The following is a 21,336-nucleotide window of genomic DNA, read 5'->3' as shown; positions in this document are numbered from 1 at the left end:
GGACCTTGCTTGCTGAACCCTCCAGGAACACAGTCTTTCCCACTGACCCAGGACAGTACCACACGAACACCAGTCCATTGCCTGTGGCGGCCACACAGGTTCTCGGGTACCTCTTATCCGCAGAGGCACCCAATAGCAATCACCAGTCTCTTGCTCACTGACCCCGGTCAGTACAGCATGGTTTTCACGACCATCACCTGCTGGCGGTGCAGGTTCTCGGACCCCTCTAGGCGCAGGTTCTCGGACCCCTCTACAGCAGAGGTATCCTAGTAAACACCAGTCTCTTTCTCCTGAGGAAACGGCCACACTGGGCTCACCGATCCGGACAGTGCCTTACTCACTAGGCTGCCCTACGGTTCCAGAACCACAGCCGGGAAGTGGCTTCCTCGTCAGCCTTCCTTGCTCAGTGTTGCCAGCACTGCAACATACGCCTTTGGAAACCGTTGCCCTTAGCAACCGAAACTTTGCAGTCCTCTTCCGTTGCTCCCAGCAACAAAGCTACATTGCCCATTGCTTTCTCCACCAAATGTGAGGTAGCGCTGCCATTTACTTAGGGGATTCTCGCTTGCAGCGAACAAAAACCAGTTCCGGCACAGATTTTCCATCAAATCATACAGTCCTTGCAGTTTATTCACGCCTCATAAACCACAGCAGCAACAGAAAGTTCACTTAATAGCATTACCAGCATAGCGTCCATTATAATGCTTCACTCTTATTATCAGTGTCCAGTACGTAGGCTCACTTAGCCTCACAATTATCTCACCCACGTCAGGGCTCCTCATGCGGCTGCAGCATTCCGCACACGTTCATTCCCTCCAGGGAACTCTCAGGCACACATCGCCATTGCTCACAGCCACTTCACATGTGCTGCTAGGCAGGAAGCTCCATCTCTGCGGGACCTTCCACACTGGAACAACCAGGTCCCAGCATTCCTCACATGTGACCTACCCTGGCCACATTATATGGTCTATAGCCACACCCACCGGGTCACATGACTATGACCTCATCACAGGTCCTTCACAAACTCACATAGCTTTTTAATACAGGCGTTTTCAGACACACCCCTGGGTGGGTTTGTAGGTAACTGGCCCGCCCAACTCCAGAGTTACCTGGAGACTTCTCCCTTATACCTTGAAACAATACTTCAGCAATATCATTCCTGATCAACACATAACTAAGTCTCCATCTCAAAGCCACCCCCTTTGAGATACACAACCATCCTTCAGGATTCTGCCACTCATCCTCTCTCTTGGAACCTCCACACAGCGCCCCCTAGCGGACATAGTGGTTACTACACCACAGTTCCCATCAAACACTAGATCACATATATAGCCATCATCTTTTGTCCAAAAGATTTTTTTTTAAGCTGCCACCACGACAAGGTAGACTGTTTTAGCCTTAAATACCTAATACTCTTTTTAGGTATATTTTTAATTTTACTTTAAGGGACTGTTACACTTTTTTTAACCCCTTCACCCCCAAGGGTGGTTTGCACGTTCATGACCGGGCCAAATTTTACAATTCTGACCACTGTCCCTTTATGAGGTCATAACTCTGGAACGCTTCCATGGATCCCGGTGACTCTGACACTGTTTTCTCATGACATATTGTACTTCATGATAGTGGTAAAATTTCATTCAAATAACTTGCGTTTATTTGTGAAAAAAATGGAAATTTGGCGAAAATTTTGAAAATTTCGCAGTTTTCCAACTTTGAATTTTTATGCCCTTAAATCACAGAGATACGGCACACAAAAAACTTGATAAGTAACATTTCCTACATGTTTACTTTACATCAGCACAATTTTGGAACCAAAATTTTTTTTTGTTAGGAAGTTATAAGGGTTAAAAATTGACCAGCGATTTCTCATTTTTGCAACACCATTTTATTTTTACGGACCACATCACATTTGAAGCCACTTTGAGGGGTCTATATGATAGAAGATACCCAAAAGTGACACCATTCTAAAAACTGCACCCCTCAAGGTGCTCAAAACCACTTCAAGAAGTTTATTAACCCTTTAGGTGTGTCACAGGATTTTTTTTGAATATTTAAAAAAAAATGAACATTAACTTTTTTTCACAAAAAAAATACTTCAGGTTCAATTTTTTTTATTTTACCAAGGGTAACAGGAGAAATTGGACTGCAAAAGTTATTGTGCAGTTTGTCCTGAGTACGCTGATACCTGATATGTGGGGGGGGGACGACTGTTTCGGCGCATGGCAGAGCTCAGAATGGAAGGAGCGCCGTTTTACTTTTTCAATGCAAAATTGGCTGGAATTCAGATCGGACGCCATGTCACGTTTGGAGAGCCCCTGATGTACCTAAACAGTGGAAACCCCCTACAAGTGACCCCATTTTGGAAACTAGACCCCCCAAGGAACTTATCTAGATATGTGGTGAGAACTTTGAACCCACAAGGGCTTCACAGAAGTTTATAACGTACAGCGGTACAATTAAAAAAATCATATTTTTTCCACAAAAATGATCTTTTCACCCCAATCTTTATTTTCCCAAGGGTAACAGGACCCTAAAAGTTATTGTGCAATTTGTCCTGAGTACGCTGATACCCCACATGTGGGGGTAAACCACTATTTGGGCACATGGCAGAGCTCGGAAGGGAAGCAGCGCCATTTGACGTTTTTGGCTGGAATTGAGATCGGACACCATGTCGCGATTGGAAAACCCCTGATGTACCAAAACAGTGGAAACCCCCCACAAATGACACCATTTTGAAAACTAGACCCCCCAAGGAACTTATCTAGATATGTGGTGAGAACTTTGAACCCACAAGGGCTTCACAGAAGTTTATAACGTACAGCAGTACAATTAAAAAATCATATTTTTTCCACAAAAATGATCTTTTCACCTCCAATTTTTATTTTCCCAAGGGTAACAGGACCCTAAAAGTTATTGTGCAATTTGTCCTGAGTATGCTGATACCCCACATGTGGGGGTAAACCACTATTTGGGCGCATGGCAGAGCTTGGAAGGGAAGCAGCGCCATTTTACGTTTTTGGCTGGAATTGAGATCGGACACCATGTCGCGATTGGAAAACCCCTGATGTACCAAAACAGTGGAAACCCCCCACAAATGACACCATTTTGTAAACTAGACCCCCCAAGGAACTTATCTAGATGTGTGGTGAGCACTTTGAACCCCCCAGTGCTTCACAGAAGTTTATAACGCCCGGGCGCGAAAATAAAAAATTCGTATTTTTTCCACAAACATGATCTTTTAGTCACCATTTTTTTTTATTTTCCCAAGGGTAACAGGAGAAATTGGACCCCAAAAGTTGTTGTCCAATTTGTCCTGAGTATGCTGAGACCCCATATGTGGGAGAAAACTACTGTATGGGCACACGTCAGGGCTCGGAAGGGAAATAGTGATGTTTTGGAATGCAGACTTTGATGGAATGGTCTGCTGTGTCATGTTGCCTTTGGAGAGCCCCTAATGTACCTAAACAGTGGAAACCCACCACAAATGACCCCATTTTGGAAACTAGACTGCCTAAGGAACTTATCTAGATGTGAGGTGAGCACTTTGAACCCCCAAGGGCTTCACAGAAGTTTATAATGCCAGGGCATGAAAATAAAAAAATCGTATTTTTTACACAAACATGATCAATTAGTCCCCAATTTTTTCATTTTCCCAAGGGTAACAAGAGAAATTGGACCCCAAAAGTTGTTGTCCAATTTGTCCTGAGTACACTGATACCCCATATGTGGGAGAAAACTATTGTATGGGCACACGTCGGGGCTCGGAAGGGAAGTAGTGACGTTTTGGAATGCAGACTTTGATGGAATGGTCTGCGGGTGTCATGTGCGTTTGGAGAGCCCCTGATGTATCTAAACTATTGAAACTCCCCACAAATGATCCCATTTTGGACACTAGACCCCCCACGGAACTTATCTAGATGTGTGGTGAGCACTTTGAACCCCCAAGTGCTTCACAGAAGTTTATAACGCTCGGATGTGAAAATAAAAAAATCATTTTCCACAAAAATGATATTTTTGCCCCCAATTTTTTATTTTCCTAAGGGTAACAGGAGAAATTGGACCCCAAAAGTTGTTTTGCAATCTGTCCTGAGTAGGCTGATACCCTACATGTGGGGGTAAAACACTGTTTGGGCGCATGGCAGAGCTTGGAAGGGAAGGAGCACCATTTGACTTTTTCAACTCAGAATTGGCTGGAATTGAGATCAGACGCCATGTTGCATTTGGAGAGCCCCTGATGTGCCCAAACAGTGGAAACCCCCCAATTCTAACTCCAACCCTAATGTCAACACATCCCTAACCCTAATCTCAGCCCTAAGCCTAGCCCTAACCCTAGCCCTAACCCTAGCCCTAACCCTGGACCTAACCCTAGCCCTAACCCTAACCCTAATGGGAAAATGGAAATAAATACATTTTCTTTTAAGTTTATTATTTTTCCCTAACTAAGGGGGTGATAACGGGGGGTTTGATTTACTATTTATGGCGTTTTTTATGTTTGGCAGCTGTCGCACGCTAAAAGACGCTTTTTATTGTAAAAATAGTTTTTGCATCACCACATATTGAGAGCTATAATTTTTCCATATTTTGACCCACTGAGTCATGTGACATCTTATTTTTTGCGGGACGAGTTGACGTTTTTATTGGTACCATTTTCGGGCACGTGACATTTTTTGATTGCTTTTTATTCCGATTTTTTGGACGCAGAATGAACAAAAACCAGCGTTTCATGAATTTCTTTTGGGGGGGTGCGTTTACTCCGTTCCGCGTGTGGTAAAATTGATAAGGCGGTTTTATTCTTCGGGTCAGTACGGTTACAGCAATACCTCATTTAGGTAATTTTTTTATGTTTTGGTGGTTTTATGCAATGAAAACTATTTTATATAAAAAATAATTATTTTTGCATCGCTTTATTCTGCGAGCTATAAATTTTTTATTTTTTCGCTGATGATGCTGCATAGTGGCTCGTTTTTTGCGGGACAAGATGATGTTTTCAGCGGTACCATGAATATTTATATGTGTCTTTTTGATCGCGCGTTATTACACTTTTTGTTTGGCGGTATGATAATAAATCATTATTTTTTGCTTCGTTTTTTATTTTTATTTTTTAAGGGGTTCGCTAAAGGGGTTAACTAATGGGACAGTTTTATAGGGCGGGTCGTTACGGACGCGGCGATACCTAATGTGTGTACTTTTATTGTTTTTTGTTTTTTTTTTTTACTTCCAAAAAATGGATTTATTGGGGGAATATTTTTTTTTTTCTAATTTATTTGGCGATTTTTTAAAAATTATTTTAACACTTTTTTTTATTTTTTTTTTACTTTATTACATAGTCCCAGGTGGGACTTCACTGTCCTGTGACAGATCGCTGATCTGTCACATCACAGATCACTGTGACAGATCAGCGATCTGTCACAGGCACTACTACAGACTTCCTCATGCCTGCGCTTTGCAGGCACTGAGGAAGCCAGCTCCCTGCAGGCCCCCGAAGGCCCCCGTCGCCATCTTGGATTCGGGGGCCTGTAGGGAAAGAGACCCCCGCAGCAGCGCTGCACATTGCGCTGCTGTGGGGGGCTCAGGGAAGCACGGAGGGAGCCCCCTCCCTGCCGATGCTTCCCTTTAACCCCCCGGTACACCGCGATCATGTTTGATCGCTGTGTGCAACGGGTTAACGTGTCGGGGGCGGTCAGCTGACACCCGGCCGCGATCAGCGGCGCTCACCACGTGGGCGCCGCTGATCGCGCTAGACGTACTATCCTGTCCATGGGGATAGGGGCCCGGGTCCCATGGACGGGATAGTACGTCTGATGTCAGAAAGGGGTTAAACTAATTGAAACCAGATTATGATTTTTTTTTTATAATCTGTATTTCAGTGGTTAGCACTGCAGCCTTGCAGCCAGGGCTGCCACAAGGAATTTCGGGGCCCCATACTGGAAACATTTTCAGGGCCTCCTTGAGATTCCGCCCAGGCTCCACCACAGCCCCACCTCCACCCCTCGAACTGTCCACAGTCCCACCACTCTCTCTTGGAAAAACTCCACTTCTCACCAATCACACATTCCCATCACCAGATCACACATATAGCCAGTAGCTCTTCTTTTGGCCAAAAGATTTTTATAATCTGCCACCAAGACAAGGTAGACTCTTTTGGCCGAGCCCTACTCTACTCTAACCTAATAAATTTTTTTAAAATATCCAATACAATTTAGGTATATTTTTATTTTTCAATTTTTAAAATAACCAATAATATCACATCCAAAGAGACAAATACCACCGCACCATGACCAGACACAATATTACCACCATATAGTGACCTATAATACCACATACAAGGAACAAATACAGCCACACCATGTCCAGACCACGTATTACCACCACAGTGACAGAATAATAGCACATACAAGGGACAAATACCACCACAGACCACATAGTGACTGAATACTACAATACTGATCATTAATAAAAAAAAAACATAATACTATCCCCATAGGTGTCATTATACACAGGAGATCTACACTTAGTATCCAGTGTGTGCAAAGGTAATACAGTGATCACCGGTGACAATATACACAGGAGCTCTGTATATAGTGTCAGTGTTAGGAACGGCGGACACACTAAATAAAAATAAATAATAAAGTGCGTTCGCCGCTCGGAGTCCACCGTGCAGTGTTACACCACTGCTAGGTAATGACAGAGGAGCAATATGGCGGTATAATGCACACGGGTTCAACTTCACCCGAAGTGCGCAGAGCGGGCTCTGTTCACACACAGAGGTGCCATAGCATAAACATACAAAAACGCTGAGCCTGTTAGTGTCACAGGCCTCAGATTAATGCACACATGGTATAAGGTCACAGGAGCAGGACCTAAGACAGAGGAGCTGTGTCCGTCTAGACCTACCGTGTGTGCGGCGTCGCTACTGCGAGCGCCAAGAAGGGCTGCAACTGCAGCGTGGCATAGGACACTGCCGCTCGACGACAAAGCTAGAAAGCAGCGCAATGTCGGACGCTAGCGTAGAGGTGCGGTGTGCACAGTGGCCTAAGGCTTGCCACTGACTGGCGCTGACTGCTGAACTAATTCCCTATCCATATGCGTAATATCAGAGGGAAGGGGTTTTATAATGTGTCAGTCACCAGAATCATACATCCGTTACCATTCACACATAGCAGTATAGTCTATACTAGCGCATGGCGGAACGGCCATGTGCACTTTTTATAGCCGTGCGGGACCTTCCAGATCTCCGAGATGGACCAATGAGATCTGGAACAGGACCTGGGCACATGACTCCCGATCTCCAATGGGAGATCGTCTCGTGAGCATGCCCAGTAGGAGCACAGAGGGACTCTCTGGAGCGGTCTGCTGTAAAGTAATCTTCTTTGCAGTAGATAGATAGCAGGAGACCGCAGGATGTGAGGCTCTGGATGCCTGCAGAGCAGACGCAGAAACCAGACGCCTAACAGTCAGTGCAAAGGTAATACAGTGATCACCGGTGACATTGTACACAGGACCTCTGTATACCGTGCCAGTGTACAGGTAATACAGTGATTACTGGTGGCATTGTACACAGGAACTCCATATATAGTGTATAGTGTCAGTGTACCGGTAACACACTGACTTACCAATGACGTCTCTAGGTGAAGTTCTTAATCTTTGCTTTTCATCTTCATCCAGCACAGACTGCTATCACGTCTTCCAGCCTGCCTATTCTCTGCAGGAAATAACACAACTATCTAGAACTCCGCTTGCAGAAAACATTACTTAATTTTTTCCCCACTTCTACACTAGACCAGATGAAGAAAAAAAGGTGACAGTGTCCCTCTGCAGAGTAACAGGACCGCCCCCCATTTAAAACAATATCCTCAAAAAAATAAATATATCGCTGCAGTAATAATATCCCTTAATTAGCCCCTATGGTAATAATATCCCCCATCCTGGCCCCGTGTATCTCGTTCTTGGCTCCAGCCATATGTTCTCCCATCCTGCCTTCATGAGTATCCATTCTGCCCCATATGAACTCCCCATCCTGCCTCATCTATTCCATGATTCTGCGCCATGATCCTGACTCATCTGTCCCAAGATCCTGACCCATGATCCTGCCCCATCTGTCTCCATCCTGCACCATGACTCTGAACCATCTGTCTCCATCCTGGCCCATATTCCTGTCACATTTGTCTTCCATCCTGCACCATGTGTCTCCCATCCTGCCCCTGTGTCCTGTTGAATAGGATTAATGTTCACTGCACACTCAAGTGGAATGACTTGCACAAAGAGTAAATTTAATTGTGATACAAATATTAAGCCAGGGAGCAGATTTACAAATGCGATTAAAGATGTTTCGACCCTGCCAGGGTCTTAATCATATATCGCTTAGATTACAGTGCATATACGAAATAAAGCACAATGGTGCAGTGAGGATATAAAGTGGTCCCATGAGCTTATATAATTAGGAAGGTGCCAAAGAAGCGCTGTTACAGCACAATGTTGATTCCTGGACGTTTTATGTGGTGTAGGACCTTATCCCGCTGTATGGCAGAGCGGCGCTCCCGCGCCTGGCTGTGGCAGCGTCCAGGAATCAACATTGTGCTGTAACAGCGCCTCTCCCCGCCGGACACAGACTCACCACAGTAGCCTCTCCTCTCCTCACTCCGCTCAGCAGCCTCCCTGACGGACAAATCCTCCCGTTGCCGGACACAGAGTCCCCTCAGCAGCCTCTCCCTGTGGGACACAGACTGACCTCTGTAGCCTCTCCTCACTCCCCTCAGCAGCCTTTCGCTGACGAACGCAGACTCCCCTCAGCAGCCTCTCCCAGCCGGACTCAGACGCACCACAGTAGCCTCTCCTCTCCTCACTCCCCTCAGCAGCCTCCCCGACAGACAAAGCCTCCCACTGCCAGACACAGACTTCCCTCAGCAGCATCTCCCTAGCGGACACAGTCTCACCTCTGTAGCCTCTCCTCACTCCCCTCAGCAGCCTCCCACTGATGAACGCAGACTCCCCTCAGCAGCCTCCAAGACGGACAAAGCCTCCCGCTGCCGGATGCAGACTCCCCTCAGCAGCCTCTCCCTGTTGGATGCAGACTCCCCTGAGCAACCTCTCCTCACTCATCAGCCTCACCCTGTCAGATGTAGACTCCCTTCAGCAGCCTCACCCTGCCGGACGTAGAATCCCCTCAGCAGCTTCCTCAGAGTCCTCACACACTGCCCGCCGCCGACATCAATGTCTCCTGCCTCCCATGCATGTGGCATGCTGCTCTGCTCCAAAATGAAGAGCACCGCAACGTGTCACATGACCGGCATACTATGTCAGGACCATGATGCACTCTGGCCTGCTGCTTAAAGGTCCAGCACTGACTTCCGACCGCTGAGTGCATGAACAAACACAGTAGGTGTATCTTTAAATGTATCTGGCACCCAGCGACCATGAGCTATTACACCTGGGGCCTGGTGAGCAGAACTAAAAAAAGAGGGAAGCCCAAAGCTACCAGGGTGTCCGGGCCCACCCCTTTTTTCTAGTGCTCACCGGGCCCCATGCAGTAGTAAGGGCAGTAATGCCCTGATGGCAGCCATGACTAGAGGCCACAAACATCCCAACTGGGTACACCTTGGAGCTGGCGGGATGGCTTTTACGTTTTATTTTTTTTATCAGTGTTTACTAAGTACCTTATGCTATTTATATGGACTATTGCGTTTTACTTATGTTCATTTTGTTTCCATCTTTGATATGGTCTGCTTAATAGCCGATGCAAACATGCTCCTACACATTGCATATGTAACAATGTATACTCTAGTTCGTTTTTTGTCACCACAATGAAAAAAAGAAAAGAAATCAAAACCTAGTAAGTACACCAAAATATAAACTAAATAAAAATGTTAGTTCGCAATGGAAAACACAAACGACCAAACAATTCCATTAATGGTAGTTTATAAAACAAAAAGTTGTCTTGATAATGGTGACAAACTTTTTGTAAACAGTAAAAAAAGACACCATTTTCTAAGACCTTTTTTATAATACCATCAATGGAGCTGTATAGGGGGCTTGTGTTTTACGTGGTGAGCCGACTTTATATAATTTGTGCACGATAAGTTTTGATTTTTGTTTTTTTATTTAACATCATAGTTTTAAGTGAACATTAAAGAAATACCTATATTCTTGGTATATTACACTGTCCTGTAGAATCATGTTTCCAGGTCATTTTTACTACACAATTAATGCCATAAAATAAACAAGACAAAAATGGAGGAAGAATTTTTTTTTGCCATTTTCCCTTGCTATATATGATAAAATTAATGACAAGGCCAGTGCAAAAATAAAAAGCTGCTTATTTGAAAAAGAAAAAAAAAATGAAAAGGCAAAAGTGAAAATAAGGTATAGCCGGAAAGGGTTAATCCATCTACAGGAAGTATAGTGAAGGGAATCAGAGATAATAGAACAGATAGTATAGTAACATTTCCAGGGCCATCATATTCAGTTATTGAACACTGCAGGCTGAGTCTGCCAGATATACTGTGTACACTGCTAATTCAGGCTGCTAATATTATACAAGTCCCTTGCCATTTAATTATTGGCTTGTATAGACAGGTCACCAAAAATGTATGGGCACAGAATACTTGTTAATGAAATTTTATGGGTACATAGCAATTGTATTAGCAACACAACTTGTAGACACTGGACAACGAGCAGCTATTAACCCCTTTACCCCCAAGGGTGGTTTGCACGTTCATGACCGGGCCAATTTTTACAATTCTGACCACTGTCCCTTTAAGGTAATAACTCTGGAATGATTCCATGAATCCTGCTGATTCTGACATTGTTTTTCTCGTGACATATTGTACTTCATGTTAGTGGAAAAATTTCATTCAAATAACTTGCGTTTATTTGTGCAAAAACAGAAATTTGGCATAAATTTTGAAAATTTCGCAATTTTCCAACTTTTAATTTTAATGTCCTTAAATCGCAGAGATATGGCACACAAAAAGCTTAATAAATAACATTTCCCACATGTTTACTTTACATCAACACAATATTGGAACCAAAATTTTTTTTTTGTTAGGAAGTTATAAGGGTTAAAAGTTGACGAGCGATTTCTCATTTTTGCAACACCATTTTATTTTTACGGACCACATCACATTTGAAGTCACTTTGAGGGGTCTATATGATAGAAAATACCCAAAAGTGACACCATTCTAAAAACTGCACCCCTTAAGGTGCTCAAAACCACATTCAAGAAGTTTATTAACCCTTCAGATGCTTCACAGGAATTTTTTGAATGTTTTAAAAAAAAAAAAATGAATATGTCATGATCACAGAGCAGGTTTTTGAGCTGCACGTCCGGGGTTAATGTCTGGGGCTCAGTGCAGGTTTTGACCTGCACACCTCGGGTTAATGATTGTGGCCTCTTTTTGGTTCTAGGAGAGCCTCTTAAGCCCCTGGGAAGCTCCAATCCCTGTTAGTTATACTTTTGCCTTTGGCCGAGTGTGCTGACCTCTGTGTGCCTGTGCCTGTTCGTTGTTATAGCTTGTTTATATGGTTCTGACCCGGTTCTGTTCCCCATTGTGCGTTTGCCTGTTGATTCTGTACTGAGCTATCCTCTCTGTGTATGACGCATTGCCTGTTATATGACTACTCTCTGCTCGCCCCTCTTGTACCTTGCAGCTATCTCTGTGTGTGACTCATTGGCTACGTCCTGACTATCCTCCTTGTCTATGCCCCTTGGTAACTTTGTCTCGCAGTTACCCTGCTAGGAGTTCTCTTGCAGCTCCTAGCTCTCTGGAGCTTAGGCCACGCCCCCAGCAGTCACGTGCTTCAGGTCCTGCTGTTCTAAAGTACGCACCTACTCGGCTGCTGCCCGCTCCACAGGTATCTTTGAGCACAGTTCGCTTTACTCAGGACATGCGCACTGGCTCAGTGAGCAAGTTCAGTGCGGTGTTCCTGACAGAATATTTAACTTTTTCACAAAAAAATTACTTCAGGTCCAATTTTTTTTTATTTTACTAAGGGTAACAGGAGAAATTGGACTAAAGTTATTGTGCAATTTGTCCTGAGTATGCTGATACCTGATATATGGGGGGGAACCACTGTTTCGGCGCATGGCAGAGCTCAGAAGGGAAGGAGCGCCGTTTGACTTTTTCAATGCAAAATTGGCTGGAATTCAAATCGGATGCCATGCCACGTTTGGAGAGCCCCTGATGTGCCTAAACAGTGGAAACCCCCGACAAGTGACCCCATTTTGGAAAATAGACCCCCAAGGAACTTATCTAGATGTGTGGTGAGAACTTTGAACCCACAAGGGTTTCACAGAAGTTTATAACGTACAGCCGTACAATTAAAAAATCATATTTTTTCCACAAAAATGATCTTTTCACCCCCAATTTTTATTTTCCCAAGGGTAACAGGACCCTAAAAGATATTGTGCAATTTGTCCTGAGTACGCTGATACCCCACATGTGGGTGTAAACGACTATTTGGGCGCATGGCAGAGCTTGGAAGGAAAGCAGCGCCATTTGACTTTTTTGGCTGGAATTGAGATTGGACACCATGTCACGTTTTGAAAGCCCCTGATGTGCCAAAACAGTGGAAACCCCCCACAAATGACACCAATTTGGAAACTAGACCCCCCAAGGAACTTATCTAGATGTGTGGTGAGCACTTTGAACCCCCAAGGGCTTCACAGAAGTTTATAACGCCCGGGCGTGAAAATAAAAAAAATCATATTTTTTCCACAAACATGATCTTTTAGTCCCCAATTTTTTTATTTTCCCAAGGGTAACAGGAGAAATTGGACCCCAAAAGTTGTTGTCCAATTTGTCCTGAGTACGCTGATATCCTATATGTGGGAGAAAACTACTGTATGGGCACACGTTGGGGCTCGGAAGGGAAGTAGTGATGTTTTGGAATGCAAACTTTGATGGAATGGTCTGCGGGTGTCATGTTGCCTTTGGAGAGCCCCTGATGTACCTAAATAGTGGAAACCAGGGCTGTGGAGTCGGTGCTCATTTTGGTGGAGTCGGTATAAAATGGACTGACTCCGACTCCTAAAATATATAATAAATTGGGTACAGTAGTTCAATGCAGAATGTGCTGAATATTTTTTCATAGGAATTTGGGAAAGTTATGAAATGTCCTATAAATGCCTGTTCTATTCCTGACCTAAGGCTACATTCACACACAGCGTTCTTGCTGCGCTTTTGAGGATACGTTTTTCAGCTGCAAAAGCAGATCAGCTTTTTAAAAAACCACATCACCTGAAAGGTTTTTGAGCTCATAGATAATGTTTTCAATAGCAAAAGCAGATTAGAAAAACGCCACACAAACTGACATGCTCATTCAGCCCAAAAACGGATCCTCACAAAACGATGTGTCTGAATCTCATATCTTGAAACCCATTGACTTTTCTGGGATGCCCAGAGTCACTGCATTTTACTTAAAAAAAACGGATCCACAAAAACGCTGTGTGTGAATCATGGCCGTAGCCAGTGAGGGGCAGAGGGGGGCAGGTTCCCCCCCCCCCAGAAGCAGGGGCACGCACCTATCAAAACTCACTTGTATGCTGCAGTGCTCCCATCCTGCACCGGCTCCAGACTGCAGGGGGCAATCTCCCCTCTGTCCTGTCTTCTGCCATCTTCAGCAGAGAAAGGAGGGGGAGGGGTGCCTGCCCTGCACAGGATCTGATTCCTGGGCCCCGAGCTGGAGAAAGTTGTGCACACGCTGCAGCTGGCAATGAGACAGTCTGCAAGAGGGACATGCTGGAAGTGAGGAAATTGTTTTTTGCCGCCAGAACCCCTAAAATTGATTCCATCTTGAAGAGATGTGCTGGGAAAGGGGCAGTTGTCGATCAAGCCACTCGGTGGGGCAGCACTTACTTGATTGAGCGATTGCTTGAACTAAAACCGTTTCTTATAGATATGGCGAACCCTCAGGTAACCCTAAATGAAGGTCAATGGACACAGGTGGCTGAATTGAAGGAATTGCTTAATCACCCATTTACCGTGACTAAAAAATTACAAGCTGAGTATTTAACTCCTGGCATTTTCATAAGGGAGTGGAAGAACTTGCTATTTTGCCTGTCCCGAAGAGGAGGTTTAATCGCAGATGGCATTTCTGCTTCAATGAAACGGAGAGAGACACCGCTATTGTAAAATAAAATTTTTCTGGCAGCTGTTTATGTGGACCCGAGTCATCGTATATTGCTTGATGATCAACAGCTTACAAAAGCAAAAGAAGCTCTGACTGAGGTAGCAGTTAGGATGAGTGGCCTAAAGGAGGACTGCCAGGCGCAAGAGGACTTGGGTCCTGACAGTGCTACTGCTGCCATATCTTCATCCTCATCAGATGAGGAGTTTGACTTTGACAAGTATTTGGATGACGTAGGGCAGGCAAAGCGTTGCCACAAGGAAAAAGATTTCACTCCGTCTCCTATAGCAAGCAGATTGACCATATTTCAGCAAAATGTTTCACTTGCTCTCAAAGAAATAGAAAAATTCAACTGTTCATCAAAACTGACTGTGCATGAGGCAATTCCTTCATACCCGGAAATTGTTAGAGATGTTGCCCGTGTGGTTACAGCTTTGCCTCCAACCCAAGTTAGTGTAGAGAGGTTGTTCTCTGGCCTTAAAATTATTAGGTCAGATCTGAGGTCATCTATGAAGGAGGATCTGATGGAGGCAATTCAATTTCTTAGAACAAATTCATAGACTGCGCAAATGTTATTTAGTATGTTTTTGTTGAAAACTGTTTTTTGCCACTTACATAGTTTATTACATAGTGTTATACATATATAAAATCATTTTTTCCACAAACATGATCTTTTAGTCCCCAATTTTTTTTTATTTTCCCAAGGGTAACAGGAGAAATTGGACCCCATAAGTTGTTGTCCAATTTGTCCTGAGTACGCTGATAACCCATATGTGGGAGAGAACTACTGTATGGGGACACGTCGGGCTCGGAAGGGAAGTAGTGACGTTTTGGAATGCAGGCTTTGATGGAATGGTCTGCGGGTGTCATGTGGCGTTTGGAGAGCCTCTGATGTACCTAAACAGTTGAAACTCCACACACGTGACCCCATTTTGGAAACTAGACCCCCACGGAACTTATCTAGATGTGTGGTGAGCACTTTGAAACCCCAAGTGCTTCACAGAAGTTTATATCGCCCGGGCGTGATATTTTTGCCCCCAATTTTTTATTTTCCTAAGGGTAACAGGAGAAATTGGACCCCAAAAGTTGTTTTGCAATTTGTCCTGAGTAGGCTGATACCCTATATGTGGGGGTAAAACACTGTTTGGGCGCATGGCAGAGCTTGGAAGGGAAGGAGCACCATTTGACTTTTTCAACGCAGAATTGGCTGGAATTGAGATCAGACGCCATGTTGCGTTTGGAGAGCACCTGATGTGCCCAAACAGTGGAAACCCAATTGTAACTCCAACCCTAACCCCAACACACCCCTAACCCTAATGGGAAAATGAAATAAATACTTTTTAAATTTTATTATTTTTCCCTAACTAAGGGGGTGGTAAAGGGGGGGGTTGATTTACTATTTATAGCGGGTTTTTATGTTTGGCAGCTGTCATACGCGAAGACACTTTTTATTGTAAAAATAGTTTTTGCATCACCACATTTTGAGAGCTATAATTTTTCCATTTTTTGACCCACCGAGTCATGCGAGGTCTTATTTTTTGCAGGACGAGTTGACGTTTTTATTGGTACCATTTTCGGGCACGTGACATTTTTTGATCGCTTTTTTTTTCTGATTTTTGTGATGCAGAATGACCAAAAAACAGCATTTCAAAAATTTATTTTGGGTTTCCACCGTTCCGCGTGTGGTAAAATTGATAAAGCAGTTTTATTCTTTGGGTCAGTACGATTACAGCGATACCTCAATTATGTCTTTTTATTGTTTTGGCACTTTTATGCAATGAAAACAATTTTATATAAAAAATAATTATTTTTGCATCGCTTTATTCTGCGAGCTATAACTTTTACATTTTTTTGCTGATGACGCTGTATGGCGGCTCGTTTTTTGTGGGACAAGATGACGTTTTCAGCGGTACCATGGTTATTTATATCCGTGTTTTTGATCGCGCGTTATTGCACTTTTTGTTCGGCGATATGATAATAAAGCATTATTTTTGCTTTATTTTTTAAGGTTCGCTAAAGGGGTTAACTAATGGGACAGTTCTATAGGGCGGGTCGTTACGGACACGGTGATACTAAATATGTGTACTCTTATTGCTTTTTTTTTTTATTTCCAAAAAATGAATTAGGGAATATATATTTTTTTTAGCGATTTTTTATAAATTATTTTTACACTTTTTTTTTAACTTTATTACACTGTCCCAGGGGGGACATCACTGTCATGTGTGAGATCGCTGATTTGACACATCACAGATCGCTGTGACAGATCAGCGATCTGACACAGGCACTGCAGAAGTCTTGCTCATGCCTGTGCTTTGCAGGCACTGAGGAAGTGGGCTCCCTGCAGGTCCCCACCACCATATTGGATCAGGGGAGCAGCAGGGAAGGAGCCCCCCGCAGCAGCGCTGCTGCGGGGGTCTCAGAGAAGCAGGGAGGGAGCCCCCTCCCTGCCGATGCTTCCCTAAACCCCCAGTACACTGCGATCGTGTTTGATCGCAGTGTGCCAGGTATTAACGTGCCAGGGGCGGTTCGTGACTGCCCGACACATTGCCGGGTGTCAGCTGTGATAATCAGCTGACAGCCGGCCGCGATCAGCGGCGCTCCTCCCGCGAGTGCCGCTGATCGCTTTGATGTACTATCCCGTCCATGGGCATAGGGGCCCGGGTCCCATGGACGGGATAGTACGTCAGATGTCAGTAAAGGGTTAAGGGTGTTGTCCAGGACTTTTTCAGTGATGGGCTATCCTGCAACACCCACACCGATCCGATGTGACGTGTTGTGAAGCTGCACGGCATAGCTCCGACAATGGAATAGTGGCCGCGGTCAGGTACTGTTGACCCACTCCCTATCTGAATCAATAGGGGGCAGAGCTGCAGTAGTCGGCAGAAGCCACTATACAGTTGACAGAGCCTTGGCAGCTGCATAACTCCGCACATCCAGCCAGTGGCGAAATCATGAACAACTGATCAGTAGGAGTGGTGGGTGCCGCACCCCCACAGATCAGATATTAATCACTTTTCCTAAGTATAGACCATCAATATAAAAGTCCTGGACAACCTATTTAATGTTCCTCAGTGTTATCGTCTTTGGTCATGTGATTGCCAGGATGTCACAATGCATATAATAGGATTACCACTAGTGATGGGTAAGCGTGCAGAGTATAGCATGGTGCTTGAGTCCCTCCGCAAGGATGCTTGTGTTTGCTATTGACTTCCATTACGCTGACTACTCGAGTCGAGCACATCCGAGCATCCGACATGCTCGAACAACACCAATTACCACCTATAGTCTTTAGCTAAAAGGAAGTCTGACAGGACAAGAATTAGAGCTTGTATATTTGGCTCCTGTAAAGCCACAGCTGTCAAATAAGAGGGGGGAAATAGATGGAAAATAAGTAGGTGGGAAGTAGCACTAGCTACTTGCCATAAGCATTTTGTGCTCTTAGACTGCCTTTAAGAAACAGCAAAGACATAATTCATCCTGATAATATGGCAATAATCCTCATTAACCGAGTAACCCTTTAACAATGGCCATGATCCGTCCTAGGTGGTAGTATGGCGACAGTGGTTAGCACCGTTACTTGGCACAATTGTGGTGCAGGGTTTAAAGTAGTCCAAGGACATCTGCAGGGAGTTTTTAGGTCAAGTAGAATTCCATGAGTCGGAGTTTAATACATTTCTGGAAAAAAAAAAGTTGGGAAATTGGACAATGGACCCACTTCTGTGATGGCTGCGGCATATGTGAGGAAAAGGCGTTCTAACAGAACCAAGGACTGAAACGAGTGGGTGACAACACATGAGATCTTTAATACAAAGACAAATGAAAAATATTTTCTTTTATTCGGAAGCTGAACATACTGCTAACATTGTATAGGAAACACAATCTTTGGTGTGAAGCAGGTATAAATGTAATGAGGCGTGCTCCGGGTACTGCATATGGCCACGGAGCAGCCAGCATAATGTACTACGCAGGAAAAAACGTGCTTTCATCGGAAACAGGATTTCAGCCTGGTACAAATAGGAAAAAGTCATGTTACAACAAATTAATACTGATTTAATTCTTCCATTCAAATACATTTTTCAGGAAACACTAAAAGTTACACTACAGCCAACACATGATTTATGCCAGAAAATCAGAAATCTACTACTGGAAAAGAAGATGCAGGTAACCTCCAGTCCAAGTCCTTTATCCACTGCCACGAAGTAACGGGTGGACCAGACGCAATAAGCTGAGGCTGGGCACGTGACAGTGAGGTCTTTGTAAAGGCACAGTTTACAGATCACATGGGAAAGTATTGGTGGGCACCAAAAAGGCTGGAGGTACCATGATTGCTAAACAGATCACAAATCTGCAGCTCAGCAAGTCACCACGCCGGCATCAAATGGACAAAAGGGTAAATCACACTGCCTCTGACCTAGTGATCTGTATGGCAGTCTAATATTCTGCTCATTGCACTCCACAGGTCCATTTACATAGAATTGCATAGTCAACTGATAAACCACAACAGGGATCTCAGACAAGATGCATTGCTGGTCATTAAAGAGGATCTTTTAGGACTTGTCATGTCTATTATCTGTAGCATCTTTTCTTAGAACTGTGCATTACGCTGTTCCTCTTTTACACCTCCTGGAAATCAATGAATAAATGGACAAAACATGTGCCCCCCACAGTCTGACCCTGTCCAGACATTCTCAACTACGGATGAACTGACCCGTGGAGCTTCAGGTTCTGGTACCCGACCGAACATTAGAACAAAGCTCTGGTTGTGTACCAGAGCTGTACCCAAACTTGAACTACTTTGGAGCTTGGGGAGAAAAAAAAAAAAAAAAATCACTCTCCTTCGACTCCCGAATTGTAAAATGGACTTCAGCCACGGACACTAGGTGTCAGGCACAACCCCTGATCTTTACAGTTCGCGTTCCATCATCTCTACTCATGACAGTATTAGACATCCATTTGACAATGGGAAGTTGTTTGTATATTCCTAGAAATGTAGTAGCCGGCGTCCAGCAGGTGGTGAAGCTCAAAAACATCTTTATTCTGCCATTTACAGGATGCAACACCTCGACCCATCACAGGTCTTTTCCAAGCATGCATGACCTGTGACAGGACAAGACCATGCAACCTGTAAGTGGCAGTTCTGAACCTGCTGGACGCTGCCCACATTTCCATGCATGCTACATCCAAGTGGGCTGCTTGGAATTTTGCACGGGAAGTCCATATCCGCTCTTGCCTCCTAAATAGTGCTGCCAGCGATACATCTGATGTCGGTATATTCCTAGTCAGGAGGAATAACAGGAAAAGCTCAAGGCAGAGTTTTAAGATGCTCCAGAGTTATTTAAGAGGAACTCAGCTATGTACTTAGACAAGTACAGAAAGCTGAATGCTCCTCTTCAAAGGATAATTTCACTTTCACAGCCAACACAACAGACAAACCCCCACCCCTCCCACCAAAAAAATCAAACTGCCCCAATGACATCACATAGAACAAGGTTAGCGATCATGGACAGGTAACAGCGCCAACCAGCATCATACTCCCAACTGGTCCCATTTGTACTGGGCAGGACAGCAATAAGGTTCCTCAAAATGGTTTTTATTCCAGAGTAAAATGTAAAAATGAAATTATCCTTTAAAAAGTTTTACTTGTGAAGTACTGACAGTAAGTACGAGGTCACTACACGATAGGGGTGGTATACCTCTGAGAACCCTCAGGAGGGGCCCATATAGCACACGTAATGCACAGGGGATCGCAGTACAGATCCCAATCTCACAGATCAGTCTTTACTACACGCATTTCCCCATCTCATCAAGGGTTAATAAAGGTATAGGCCCCTATAAAGAAGAAACAATTACTGATCTCATCATTCTACACAATCTCACACTGTGGATGGCACTTAAGTAAAACTTTCCCAGTGTAAATTGCAGCAGTCCCTATCCCTTTAAATGAAATGACAGGTCACACGGTGACTTCATAGTAGGCAGATCCTGGTGGGGGGCTGTAGACTGCCATGCTGGGCATCCCCTGGCGTTTAGGCTGCTGGTTCGGAATACAATGGGGTAGGAGGGATGCCATTGTCGTGGGGTCAGCGGGGCCCCTAGGGATCGCTGGCGGGCGCCTCCTTCTCCGGCTGCACGGCCTGGCTGTACGGAGGGGGAGGGCTGTCCTTCAGGGGCATAGTGATGGCTTCTTCATAGGAAGGAAGGAGCAGAGGGTTCTTCTCCGGCCCGGGCACCACGATCACGGCCAGGCCGCCGGTGTCGCCCGGGGGGGCGGCCCTGGTGAGCAGGAAGCGGTAGTATGTGAGCACACAGCGGATCAGGTAGATCTTCAGCAGCAGGAGCAGCAGGTACAGGGCGATGAAGAGGAAGGAGCCTCCGGCCACGGCCGCCTTGTCCGAGTCGTCCTGCCCGGGGAGGTAGGGCCTGGTGCTGATCATGCGGAGCTCCGACGGGAATCGCACAAAGAAGCCGCAGAAGAGCAGCAGGGAGCCCAAGAAGTCGATGATCTGGAAGGCCAGGAAGGGCAGCAGGAGTCCCGGCCGTCTGCGGAGGACCCCGAACAGCAGGCACAGGCTGAGCAGGAGCAGGATGAAGGCCAGGGAGTACATGACCGCCACAGGCCCGGCCGAGCTCCACGGCCCGGAACACACTCCCCCGCATTTAATCACCGCCACCGTCTGCCATACCAGAGACTGCAGGCTGACGAACACGTAGTACACGGCGACTCCCAGCACCACAGAGCGAATGTTAAAATAGCCGCAACACCTGGGCGGTTCCTGCGTCACCATCCTGCCAGCGGCCGCTTCTCTGCCTCTGCCACAGCGCCTCTGCGGGAACGTCTGAGGGGCAACCGGAAATGCCAGGCGTATAAATAAGTGTAGCCACGCCCACATTACGTCATACAAGGTCGCTCGTGACTGCTGAGGGAGTTCCGCTCTACTGCGGCCTGTGTCGTCCTCAGCGAGGCTGGAAATGGAGGTTCACGCAGCGTCTTCTGTGGCCACTGCCCCATGCGGGTGTGTCTGTGCCCGCGCTCCGCACACAAGCTCTGGACTAGGGTTTCCGGCTGGAAGTGTTACAGCCGCGGGCTTGTTCTAGGGGGAAGTAGTGAAACCTGCGTGAGAAAGTCTCCAGAAAACGCACTGACGTACGAATAGGGCGCTGTGCACACTGCAGGGTCCGGCTGCTCAGCGACTATTACCTGCTTCACGTGCC

The 21,336-nt window shown here is 45.3% G+C and overlaps 1 protein-coding gene across 1 annotated transcript; it reads right to left on the bottom strand.

Annotated features, from left to right (window-relative positions):
* Positions 1-17,903: 17,903 nt before the first annotated feature.
* LOC141096178 (lysosomal-associated transmembrane protein 5-like) lies at positions 17,904-20,980 on the bottom strand. Its single transcript, XM_073582632.1, has one exon. It carries the CDS (start codon positions 20,907-20,909, stop codon positions 20,217-20,219), a length of 693 nt encoding a protein of 230 aa, XP_073438733.1. The 5' UTR covers positions 20,910-20,980; the 3' UTR covers positions 17,904-20,216.
* Between the last annotated feature and the right edge of the window lie 356 nt (positions 20,981-21,336).

Source organism: Dendrobates tinctorius, unplaced genomic scaffold (genome assembly GCF_039654945.1).
Source record: "Dendrobates tinctorius isolate UK_male_01 unplaced genomic scaffold, ASM3965494v1 ptg000073l, whole genome shotgun sequence".
Lineage (NCBI taxonomy): Eukaryota > Metazoa > Chordata > Amphibia > Anura > Dendrobatidae > Dendrobates > Dendrobates tinctorius.
This window is presented reverse-complemented; position numbering and strand designations above follow the sequence as displayed.